At 29.6% G+C, this 13759-nt stretch overlaps 1 protein-coding gene across 2 annotated transcripts; it reads right to left on the reverse strand.

Annotated features, from left to right (window-relative positions):
* Nucleotides 1-716: 716 nt before the first annotated feature.
* LOC113512418 (tetraspanin-13) lies at nt 717-13214 on the reverse strand. Of its 2 annotated transcripts, XM_031914853.2 has the most exons (7): nt 12820-13214; nt 12104-12271; nt 10490-10588; nt 8086-8211; nt 7172-7303; nt 5790-5905; nt 717-3853 (listed from the first exon to the last, which is right to left on the reverse strand). In XM_031914853.2, exons 1-6 carry the CDS (start codon nt 12877-12879, stop codon nt 5831-5833), a joined length of 660 nt encoding a protein of 219 aa, XP_031770713.1. In that variant the 5' UTR covers nt 12880-13214; the 3' UTR covers nt 717-3853; nt 5790-5830. The 2 variants fall into 2 exon arrangements, with proteins under 2 accessions (XP_031770713.1, XP_026752103.1); XM_026896302.3 differs by lacking the exon at nt 5790-5905 and having other exon boundaries at nt 12820-13211.
* Nucleotides 13215-13759: the final 545 nt, after the last annotated feature.

Genomic DNA, 13759 nt, shown 5'->3' on the forward strand with positions numbered 1-13759 from the left:
ATCTATAGGCGACGATTACCACTTTCCATCAGGTGGGCCATCAGCTTATTTTCCATTCTTCGTTGCACAAAAAACTACATATTTTTTGAGTGAAAATAAAAATTACTCTGCTTACACTATCGGTATAGACAGGCGGTTCACCAGTGAGGGATGATAGATTTCCAGACGAATTTCACAATTATTAATCACGATGGGTTGTAGGAGGAACCGCAAGATGATTGACCTAATATATTGCTAGAAATAGGGTGGGTAGTCAGGCCTCATTACTAACACTTTCCCTTTTAGGACCTAACTACTCGTATAACTATTTAATATCTTACTGTATGATAGGTACTATTTGCTATATAATAATAATTATGATATGGAGGCTTACTACCAAACTGTTCCGATGGGATGCACTATTATGTTATAATTAAAACAATACCGTAATGTAATCTTTAGTGATAGGCGGAAAAATAAAATATTAAAAACCTTATTTCCCCACTGTTAAACTTTTTTAGTCACTATCAATGGACTTCTATGTGGCGTTACCTTCGCAAGACGTTGCGTAAACTAGGGAAGCTTTGTTTATATATTTATTTTTATACGCCCAAATTATTATTTAAGAATTTGTATTGAAAATAAATAAAAAAGAAAATCTTAATAATGTTTTTCCTAAATAGACAAAAATTATATTAGCTAATAAAAACTATAGAATATTAATTAAACAAACAAACTCAATGCTTACACAATTTATTTTAGAAGTAAATAGCTAAATATCAACAGTTACACTGATCATTATGAGAATAGAAATAATAGATATTCATAATAGTTAAGGATAAAGACTTATGTACAGCAGCAGTGGATGATTTTAGGGTTGATATGATTACATTATAAAGAATAGTTTTTTGTCCAATAGTTAACAATGATGATGAATTATTAACACTTTAACCATACGAATAGTTAACTTAAAATTATGTAATATTATATAAACCATGTTTTAGAACCGCATGGCATATACTTAATACAATAGTGTATGTATATTATGTATATGTATATATAAATATTATTATAAAATAAAAAAAAACCTAAATATCTATGTTCATTTACTGAGTGTAATGGAATATAAGTGTGGTACCTACTTTGCCTTTAAAATTATAAAAATGTGGTAGAAAATAATAATATTAAAGCTTAAAGAGCAAACGACATAGGTTGTTTATAAACAAACCTACAACTGGATTATCATTATAAAATTGTATACTATATCGTAATCATGAACGAAGGTTGTCCTCATTACAGTTGCGATGTTAATTTACTTGGCCCGTCCCAGTCAACTCGTTTCCGATGATGCGTGATATCAAGGAAAACAATGGATCAACCCGAAGGCAAGCATCATCACCATAAGAATAGTCTTCCATATTTATCTACGATAACGGTGTCCATTCTCCGCCACGACTAGGCAACTTTAAATGTACTTTACCAAATTCGTAAAAATTTTGACATAGGTATGTTATTGAAATAATAATACGGCACGGAATCCATGCAGAACGATACATAATGGAAATCTATGATGAGATGAGGAGTAATCCATGATATCACATACACACCATTTGAATCAAATTTTACAAAACAATATATATATTTATACATTACAAATTCTAAATTCAAACCAAGAAAAATCAATCTACAAATAATTGTGACTGCAATGTGGTTAACCTATTTAAATAAATTAAAAAAAAAATTTAAAAGAGCTTCCAAAGAAACATGCTGCATTAAAATGTGCACGAACATGATTTAGTATATAATTAATGGCATGAAACCATCACGCCATTCTCTTTCCATTACACCGACTAACAATCTTACTCTTCGACATGATAATAAGTAGAGATCATAGAAAGAGAATGCCATAAAAGTGCTATTGATATAGATAGATAAACCAATAGACATATCTGTTTATTACATTATCAGCAAAAATGTTTAAGTAGATATCAACTGATGATGTGTTATATTTATATTTTGATAGGAAGAAACATCAGTTAGTAACGTTTCATATTGTATAATCATCTAAGACTGAAGCTTTCAAGAATACATTAATCGTAAGTAAACAATTTTATAGTTCGAGCACTAAACAGCTCGAATAATTTTAATTCATACCTTGATTAGCTATATAGTTTAATGTGATGACATTACCGACATGTCATAAGCACAGGACAAATTAAGTCACATTAAATCAACTGTTAAACGGTTAAATAACAAGATTTTATTTCTTTTAATCATAAGATTATTTCGTATTTTTTAAATATAAATAAATAAAAAATATGTGTTCATAACTGCATCTAATTCCAGATGGAATAGTTCGAACAGTTGCCGTGACATTCGACATTTCCACATTTTGCTGAGCATATTTAAGTTAATTATGGAATGAGGTGACCCTATCACCTTCAATAGATCTATTTCATATGCAATTACTCAAAATACACCGCATTATACACCAATTCAATAACATTCAAAGCAATTAGAAGTTAGCGAATAATACATTTCATCACAGCTGTAGGTTTTTATTACACATTTGGAAGATATCGACGACATAATCCTAAGTAAAGAAATTTAAAGGAAAAGTATGCTATAATTATATTAATATACCATATAACTACTGACTAGTAGATGAAACGTACAACTTTTCATTCGACTCGCAAGAAACTGCAATAGCTCCATTGTAAAAGGTTAAGAAAATAATCACATGCCATCCAACGAGCTCAGACCCCAACATACAATATTTCAGATAATCACCATATAATAATTGTACAGAACTTATTAATTCATTGTATCTAATTAATTACTAAAAATTAAGTTAAATCAAGCCTCTATTACTTTTTCGCAAACGATTTAAATGGATTCCCTGTTTTTATTGACAATTGTTATACTTAATATAACACATCTGGGACACAAAATATTTTCTACTTACCTAAAACATGATTGACGTAATATTAAATAAGGTAGAAACGGATTAAAGCAATAAATTTATCGTCACTTGGTCTAATATTAAACTAAATCATAAAAATCATTTACGTCCACAAATAATTATATAGATACTTATACTATTTACATTATTTATGCCACCATTCTTTACAATTTCATATATTAGTAAGAAAATTGAGCAAACATTTACTCATAACAAAATTCCTCGACTAATAGAATACAATATAAATTATTATAGATTGAAAATCAAATCTTAGCAAATTGAACTGGTCTATAAAATCCGCTCTGAACAGATGGGTTCGTTCCTTTTTCACAATAGCGACAAAAGGATAGATTTGTGATAAAGGCACACACTTCTAAACTCGGCCTGTATTGGAGTAATGTAATCTATAATTTGTTCACGATGACGTATAAGACTGTAGTAAATGCGAAAAAACATTACATTGTATACTGATTAATTTTTATAATTGTTTTGACAATAAAAATTTTAACTACTAAATGACAGTTTAAAGATTTCACCATAATCGTTATTATATGATTTTACATACATTATGTATGCAAAATGAATTCCTTTCATTATTGTTAAAACAAATTTATTTTTCAACTATATTTTCCCTCGTAATTATTAGTTTTGACTTTAATACTATTAAACATTACAGTATAATTGAAGTAATTACTTTTTTCGAAGTACATAGAAAAAATTAAATGGATGTCTACATCATTTAATACGCCAATCAAAAGAATCACATGGGAATCGTCACACGTAAATAACTAATTGATATATTGGGAATGAAATTTAGTAAAGATAATTTTTCCTTGGGAAAATTGCATGTGGCTCCTTGTAGTTGGGATCCGGCTGGTTGCGGTAGCGCCGGGCAAGCCAAACGGCGAATAACTGTAATTAAAGTTTATTTTTTAATATAAAAACAAGCGAATAAAACTAGGATGTGACTATTCATATCTTACGATACCATGCTAATTACATCGAACAATCATTAACAAAAAAGCATGCCTATATATAAGCATGCAATCAAATGGCAAGCATTAATCAATATAGTATCTAGATTTGCCATTATTCGATTTGTGCAATGATTGACTGGTAGAGAACACCGTCCGGTATTAAATCCGCCATATGTACATAATTGCATTAAAATTTAAATAAATAAATATATCATAGAGGTAGAGGCAGCCGAGCTGAGGTCCTCTGATCAAAACCTCTTTACCAGTCGATGCTTTAGGACGTAAGGGCCAACTTATAATAATTTTATAGATATAGTAATATATAAAATTATACAAGATTCATAGATCACACCACGTGAGTCGCTTTAACATAACAACCCTTTTTATACTAAAAAAATTTAATTATTTAATTAATATTTTTTTTCCTTTTTCATTCATAAACTTATAAATTTAATAACGTTATAAATGTGTTTGACAGCTCAACTATCTACTTTGAAAATTAGTTAATGTACCCTAACTTAATTAAGCTACCCCGAATATAAAGTACGTGAATAAATCCGATATAAATAATTGTAATTCAGTATGAAAAAAAAGAGGAGCAAGTCCATTACCAACGTTTCTACATATTGACATTTTTTTTTTTATACGACTATGGTGGCAAACAAGTACATGGCCCGTCAGATAGTAAACGGGGTTACCATAACCTATGAATGCCTGTAACACCAGGAATGTCACGCGCGCGCTGCGTATCCTGGTATCCATTCATATCTGAAAATGTATCTATTGCAATGGCAATATTATAGTATTATTACTATAATAACATAAATAACAATAATCACTTTTTTTTTTATTTTAACAGATAACACTAAAATAAGTACATAATTACAATATTTACATATTAATACATATTTTACACACACTAACACGTCGCTATTTCAGCCAAGTCCGCCTATGTACCTGTATGTGTGTATTGCTTTTATATACCAAATTATTTTCCATGTGATGAACAATAAACAATTTCAAACAAACAATCGTAACAAATATTAAAATATGGCATGCTGGTGTGAAATGATGAACAAGATGTTATAATAACATATCATGCATAACCGTGTGAAGATGATAAAGGCAGTGACACTTGCGTGGAACGTGCGCATGCAACGCGGGACGTCAATATGAGAACGTGTAATTTCAATACAAAATACAGGAACTGATAAGTTTAGAAATAAAATAAACCTAAGTAAATAAAGAATAAAAAATATATAATAATTCTATATTCAAAATTTATTCCAACAATAGGTGGTTCCATAAAAAATATGCAAAACAAAAAGTAATAATTAGGGTGATAGTGAAATGTCAGGACATAATTATAGATATAGATCTTAAAAGACTTATTTCGATGAGATTAGCTACTTTACATGTTTATTAAGTAAAGTAAATAGTTGGTAATCTTGATATTAAAAGAAGTGAAAAATAAAAACTCCGAGGGAAATTAAATTCATTAGCGGTATTATTATTTAAAACTAAAATTAATTACATAAAACGAAAATTCTGAATTCATAATTTAAAAAAATATAAGATTTAAAAATGTATATTATATGCAAATAAATATACAAATACTTGCGTATATAAAGGTAGATAGAACATAAACTAATAATTATTCCTGGGTTTACACAAAGACAGAGAGATATCACCGAAATATATTCTTAGTTTTAAATACCGCTAATGATTTCACTATTATACACGACACAAAAATACAGAAACAGACACTAGACAGGTTTTAATTAATATCTCTATACAACTGATCTCACACGACGACCCGCGGTTTTCGAAACAAGCCCTAAGCATATGACAGACGCGTAACATCAATCCACCTCAAGTGATAAAATGCTGTAAGTCCCAATCATCAGATAATTCACAGAAATGCACTGGGGTTAGCTCGCGGATCCTTTTGATTACGATATCTTACTGTCAACCATACACCCAGAAACTGTAAAGGAATCAGCCATCTGTTAGTCACTAAGGCAGTAATAGAAGACACCAAATGTAGAAGAAGCGATTATTTACAACAAGCAAAAAACATAAATAGACAGTATTGTTGAAAATCTACATTATATTATGTCATTATTGTCATAAGATCACCCTTTTCCCTTTGAGGTAGGCAAGCGGCATTCTTTGGTATCTGAGTACTTTCAAAATCGTATCATATTATTATTTTATCGACCGGAATTCCCCACATTAAAAATACTTATAACATTTAGTCAATCTATGTATTTATAATATAATATGTCGACATTGTTCGGAAAATGTATTAAAGATATCCACGGTTCACTGTTGATTGTCTGCCTATGGTTATGTTATATAAATAGGCATTTACAAAAAAAATATACTTTAGTTTTAAACAAGTTCTTTTTAACACGTAGAGTCTACGTCGTAGACAAATATACATTAATAACAAATTATTACACAAATTTTATGAATGATATCTTTTACTGTAATGTACATTTTGTGATATTCAAATTATGTTCATAGTTCTGGAAACATCTAATCCTCTGAAAAAGATTTGGACGTTTCACAGAAATAACAGCTGATATTTCATGATACTTGCATTATTCACCTAGTAAAACACACTTAATATTTTGGCATTGGATACAACGAATTCAACTGTACCTACCATATGTGTGCACAGGATAATTGAACATATATAAATTAATGAAAAATTATTATTTCAAAATATTTTGTAATTAATCAATTACAATTTCACTTCTTGCTATTGTTTTATTATTTGTATGCTAATTCATCTAAACATAAATTTTTATTACACTACTGTAATTTGACTTCTGAAACATAGGTAGATAGCTATTACTTAGAATCAGAGGGCAGTTATTTGCGTGCCCAATCAATGCTTTAATCTACAAATAGGTAAATAGCATGTGCACTCTAAAGCTAAAGGAGACTGCGCCAACCAACTAAATATCAATAATAAAAAATCCTATGTACTTTTATATTATATTTTTACATTTAACTTTGGTAAAAATGTAGTGTAAAAGTACATTTTAGTAAAGAATTTATTTTCAAATCAAACTACTGCAAACAATAAGGATAACATAAAGATCTTATTTTCCAAGACAAATAAATAGGTATTTATGGAAATATTTTTTTGTTCAAGTATAATGTTATTTCATAATTTTATCAACAAATAAGATAGCTAATATAAACAAATTGATAAGAAATCATTTCTATCTTGCCAACTTACCTCAGTGAAACTGAAAAACAATCCAATCCCACCACAGAGTTTGAATGCATAGTCAATAGTTTCTTTCAGCTTTTCCATACATGGCTCACATTGGCAGTTAGGTAAATTGTTCATATTATTGCAACAAATTTTCTGAAAAATACAATATAAAAAAAAATTATATCTCAGTTCATAAAATCTTTAGTTTAATAATAGATAGTTAGTTTCGATCTATGGAGATGGCGTATAGACGAAATCTACTATTTTTACACCTATTTTTGACTAGCTGCTTCATCTTTATGAATCAATATTATAAAATATCCTATATGTTAAGCTAGGATGTAATCTACGTGTGTTTGTTACCTAAGTAGATTATATTCAGCTTTAACAGCTGAATATAATATAAGCATGAAAATTAAATATCTTTATAAACTGGCACATTTACAATATTATAGAATCAGAGATGATAGCCAATATTTCAGATAAAAAATAAATTAAATTGAGCCCATCAATAATAGCACTAAATTGGTGAAATAATAATTTATAACCAATAATAAATAATTTTTAACCAGCTTCAATAACAGAAACCTTATACAACTTATTTGTATCGGCTATATCACACAGGGCAAAGTTGAAAACATAAGCATGAAAAATTATGAGTCAAACTATTAAAATATGACCCAACTTTTGTTACCACGTCATTATCTATTTGAAATTATTATATAGGGTTTTTGTATCCAGGATGGTGAATAACAATTAACTTATTCCTTGCTAAATTTCATATATATAACATGATTAATTTTAAGAATATGACAAATTTTTGGTACACTAAATATTATCATACTCCACAAGTACTGATTTTTAAATTAATAAGGTCTATAAATATTTTTTTATTAACAAACAATATTAGTTGCAACTATAGTTGCACAACTTACATCAACAAGATCACATGATGGGTAGTCAGCAGTAGCATTTACTGGGACTATTCTACTTTGGAATCCGCAACACTGGAATCTTTCCTGAACCTGTTCCTTCACATCCATGTTCACTTTTTTCCAACCCTAAACATAAACATACAAAAAAAAATTAAAAAAAAACTGTATAAAAAATAAAAATAGAATTTTTAGGTTTTCCATATCATTTTTCTCTTCAAAAGAAACCTTGGGTTTAATGAAAATTTGAAAAAAAAATTGCCGAATTGGTCCTGCCGTTCTCAAGTTTTGCACGTTGCAACACATTTAATAATTCAATTTTATTGATGTTATTTAAAGTTTTCACAATAATTGTCATTTTTCAGTTCTCCAACACTCACTGCTGGTTTTCGTCCACATTATTGTCCATTCTCGACGCTAAAAATTCCACCTGTATATTACGTTTACAATGCTCAAAACAGACAAATATAACCAAACTGTGCCACTTGTATTATTGACTTGGACTATTGAATGCAGTATGCCTCTTATGACATTTTTTTCTATACAATTCATTAGTGATCGAATATTGATTAGTTCTCCACCACCGTTTTATCATCATAAAATAAGCTTTGATATATGAATCCGAGCAAGAAAATACTGGTCGTATTCTGACGTTTGCATAACCTGACCTTAAATTAAAGATAAATATATTGTTGGTTATGTCTTGTGTAAATAATGAAAATGTATACTAAAAACAATTAGACAAATGTGTTAGTTCTCGACCAACTGGTCGTAAGCCGACAAAAAGCAACTATTTATTATTTTAATTATAAATACAGAATTGACTTTTTACTTATTATAAAATTCAATTATATTTTAATGCTGTATATACAATATTTAATTGAAAAACTTAATAAAAATATTATTTATTCACGACTGAAAATGTCTTCTCACTAATTTACGTAAATGTTTATGCATACATGCACATAAGCTAAAATTCTTCCATCTATTAATGATTATAATTCAATCAGTGGTCGTGAAATTATGTATCGCAAATAGGAGCATGACAATCTTGCCAATAAAAATAACAAGGACCTCTGGCTCCTTTTAGAATTCTATTATTCCAATTTTAAATGAAAATGTTCGAGAACCAGCAGTGGTCGGTAAACCGGCACAATGACCCTAATTTGGACTTTACTCTTTCACATTATAGCGAGGCTTTTAATAGTACATTACTACAACGGCCAGCAACTGAGGCATTGATGGACGAACGTACAAATGTGGGCCGAGGCGTAGCCGAGGCACACATACGTGAGTCCATCAATGCCTAGTTGTGGCCAAGGCTTGTATAGTACTTTTCTCAAACAATGCGCGGAAATAAAAAAACACAATTTTACTTTTTAAGTTCAATGACGAATAACGAACAATAATAATTTTTCAGGCGCCATAATGTTCCATTGTTTTTTTTTTTCAATAAACAGCTGTCTATTTGTAAGCCAGTTCGAAATTTAAATAAAACCTTGTATTAGTTACCTCCTTGGTAACCATGTTTTGAAGTAAAAGATCATTCCATTTTTAAATTACAGGACAGATATGAGTTTACATAGTAATTTATCTGGCCGCAAAACACGACAGATATGGATTTTCATACAACTTTTGCCGGCCGCTGCCCGCATGTATCTGGCCAGTACGTCAATTTTGATTTATCTCGAAGAAGATTGTCAAAATAATGCTCACATTTCCAAGCATGTTTGAGAAAATAATATTCTTTCCTCGACAATCATTTTAAAAATCGAAAATTCTTAACTGGCCGATAACCGGTACATTCACCCTATTAAACACGAAGGACTTTCTGAGCATGGCGTTTTTAAAATTAAACATTTTTTTGTCATTTATCTTTAGTATAAGCAATAATTTATATAACCAGAAACAAACAAATCGACTTCTCTGTCGAGTTTTATTTCAATTACGTAATGGAAAATATTTTTGGGCTTAGACTCTACTTATTAAATTATCTTCTATTTCCTCAATAATTCTCATATTTTAAGCACTATTATGTGACAATAAAACGTAACATTTAAAGAGTTATTTAAAAAATTTTCTGCAGCATATTAAACTACTAGAAACCTGCCCCGTTATTCGCATTTTTTTTTTATTAAATACAGCTCATGTTTCTCATTAATAAGCTACATTATCATCATAATATTTCATATATATAATATTTCATAATTATAATTTATAAGTGAATTAATTATTAAATCCAATTGAGTATTTTTTAAACAAAAAATCTTTCCCATTTATAGTATTAATAGATAGATATTTGATATGCATAATAAAAATTAACATTCTCAAATAATTTCTCATTTAACATTGGCAGCGAAAAATTCCTTGAAAATGTTAATTAATATAGGCAACTTAGATAATTTACCTGCTGTGCAAGTGTTTCCTGTTGGTCAGAGTTAACGGCAAGACAAGCACATGCAACTGAAAACTGGACGAGGAACAGAAGAAATAAAATCACCATATACTGATTTTAGAGTTAAAGTAATTATTCAAAATATACTATATCCATTGTAAATGATGTAAAAAATATGTATAACATATACAGGTACTCTGTGTAAGATCTTAAAACTAAATATTAACTTATCGATGATATTTGTCGCTAACATCAGCAAAAACTTTTTTATATTATTATTTGGCATATTGTTATTTAACCTCTTGAGCACACCATCAGTGTCAGCTCTCTATCATCAACATCATCAAATCAGCCTTTAACTCTGCTGCTGAACATAAGCCTCCCCCTTGGGGGGAGCGGGGGGTGAGGGGTTGCCAGTAGTTGCCATGTTTGGTAGGCAGGTCAATCAACTCTCTATGCCTTACATTTATTGTACTGCATTGAACATGAAAATAGAATTTATAAACAAAAGTTTATAAGACAATTCATTATATTAATACTTGGTCAAACTTTTTTTGTCATATCCTTGTAGAAAAATTAGTAATAGAGGGGTAAATAAATGTCTAGTATCTTAGCCCCATAGAGGTTTTGGCAAGTTGAACTAAATATATTTTATATTTATTCAATGTCATACTAATACATTCTTATAAACAACCCTAATCTTGAATTATTGGGGGGAAAGGATTGTTAGTAATGGAGACTGAGACAGGCCAGTTAGCCTATCATGATGAATTCATCAGGCATTAACCATGATAGTTTCCAGGGGATACCGTGAGGAGGTCGACCTGGTTGGGTATATTGCTAGCAATGGGATTCTCAGTCTCCATTACTAACAATCCCTTCCCCCCCCCCCCCCCAGATGCATTCATCATGGTGGGCTAACTGACCTCCCCACTAATTCTCACCTATCATCTCTCACTGGTATCCCACCAGTGTATACTGTTAGCATAAGCAGAGTTACCATTACATTATCATCCACCAAGAAAACGTCTTGCATTATTACATATTTTGTAACCTATTGATAATACTGATTACAAAGAACATTATGAAATACAATCAGATTTATTTGCAGTATAAATGTTACAAAAGAAGTGTGTAATGTTAAAATGTTAGATAACAATATATTGTTATCTACTAAAATCATAAAAATGAAACCATATTGTTACATGGAAATTAAGAGATAAAGTCTAAAATCTTTAGTCTATCTCAGTTTAACACAAAATATCATTTATACTGTACATAGGAACCCCTAATGGCAAAACAACTAAATGCACAAAATTATAATAATTATAAATGTACAAATGAGTTTGTTTATTTGTTAACCCCTTAAAATAGGCACATATGTACCTTCAGTCTTTGAGAAGTTTTGCTTGCATCCTGGTATGGGCACCAAATGATTCTAGGGTGGGCACGGCCCACCCGGCCTTCTCTCTAAATACACCTATGTGAATATTGCACAGAAGAGAGAATAGACTATTTATTTTTTTCTTTTTACCATGTGAAAGCAATGCTATTCTATCCAGCAAAATAACTAATTAGCTAACAAAAAATTTAAACATTTATTAATTTTTTATTTGAAAAGGATACAAAGAATAACATAACCTGATGATGTTTCACAGCCCCAGCTAATCCTAATAAGGATATTAATATAAGAAAAACTCCACAGGCAAGTATTCCACCCACAATGGGGAGATTACCAACCACTGATGATGCCTGTCCATAAACTGCTACTGAGATCAGGATAGATGCCACCACCTAAATAATAGAAAATTATTATTACTATATCATAAAACAGAACAAAAGCTTTATTCACATTCAGTTAGGCTTGTGCTCATGTTACAGTTAATCATCACAAATTGATCCTGAAACTAGTCGAGCTTTCACAATAAAAAAATTAATTACACATAAGTTAAACTGGTGGTTATTACATTAAAATATAATTTGTGCTTACGAAACTTTTAACAGAAAGTTTATTATATTCAATGTTACATTTTAACTTGTTTTAATTCAGCAGGTACTTGTAATGCATATTTATATTGTGAAGTTCAATTTTATCAGATACTAGCTGTTTGCTACCCGCAGCTTTGGACGTATGGAGTCGTGTTTTCTTTAAATTGTAATTTTCAAAAATCCTTTCCATATCAGATGCTTACATTATAAAATAATCCTAAATTCCAAATTTCAGCTTTCTAGACTTAGTAGTTTTAGCTGTACGTTGACAGTCAGTAGTAACAAACGATTTTATAACTACAATTTACTTAATAAATAAAACTAGATCTCTACTCAAATCTTCATAGACTTACCACATAAAGTACATTTAATGCAATTAGAGCATTTTTAGAACAAGTGAATCCTCCGCACATTTTGATGGCACAGATCAGTTACAATTTATAATATATGTAAAAAGCAATAACTAACACTGTCTATAATTACAGAAGGGCAATTAAATTGCAAATCATAATCAGAATGTTCCACTTTTTATCTACTATTTATTTCCGAAATTTCACAATCACTGAGGTGTCCGTTTTAAAATATCAAAGTCTGAAAATCAAATCATATTAAATAGTTATTATATATAATCCAAAATTATAAATTACTGACATAAAAATAATGGTATTTGGAATCAAACACGGAAACTCTTTTTCAAGTCAAATTCACAAAATCACAAATACAAGGTTAATTTATGAATGGTAGGTAAGCACAGAGCAAAACAAGTAATCACTACCGTAAAACGGGGTGAATAGATACGAAATCAAACTTTACACTTGGATTAAATTTTTACATTTTGCTAAACAAATTGGCTTTTATTATGCAATTTAAATAATATATGTTATTGAAACTACACGACTGAATACGAAATAATTTAAAAAGTAGACAGTAGTTGATTATTTGTAGCAAAACATGTATTATCCCTATTTATCCTGTATCCGAGTTGACCTGGAACAAAAACTGGGTGAATAGGGTAAAAGGCGTAGGGTTGCCAAAATTAATAATAATTTTTACTTTTTTTAATTAAATTCTATTTTAATAATTGAATTATTTTTTTAATTAGTAACAAATAATTCTATTTTTTACTACCATAGTCCATTTCTTATATCCACTACTAAAACAATAAGTGATAATGACTTGACAAGAGTGACGACAAAAAAAGTTCGCTGTTAACTGCATTCATTTCCAAAATACATACTAAAAATACAGCAATCAACTACATTCCTTTATAATTAATAACTACAACTTATACTT

The sequence above is a fragment of the Galleria mellonella genome, unplaced genomic scaffold, assembly GCF_026898425.1.
Source record: "Galleria mellonella isolate WM207_F2 unplaced genomic scaffold, CSIRO_AGI_GalMel_v1 utg64, whole genome shotgun sequence".
Lineage (NCBI taxonomy): Eukaryota > Metazoa > Arthropoda > Insecta > Lepidoptera > Pyralidae > Galleria > Galleria mellonella.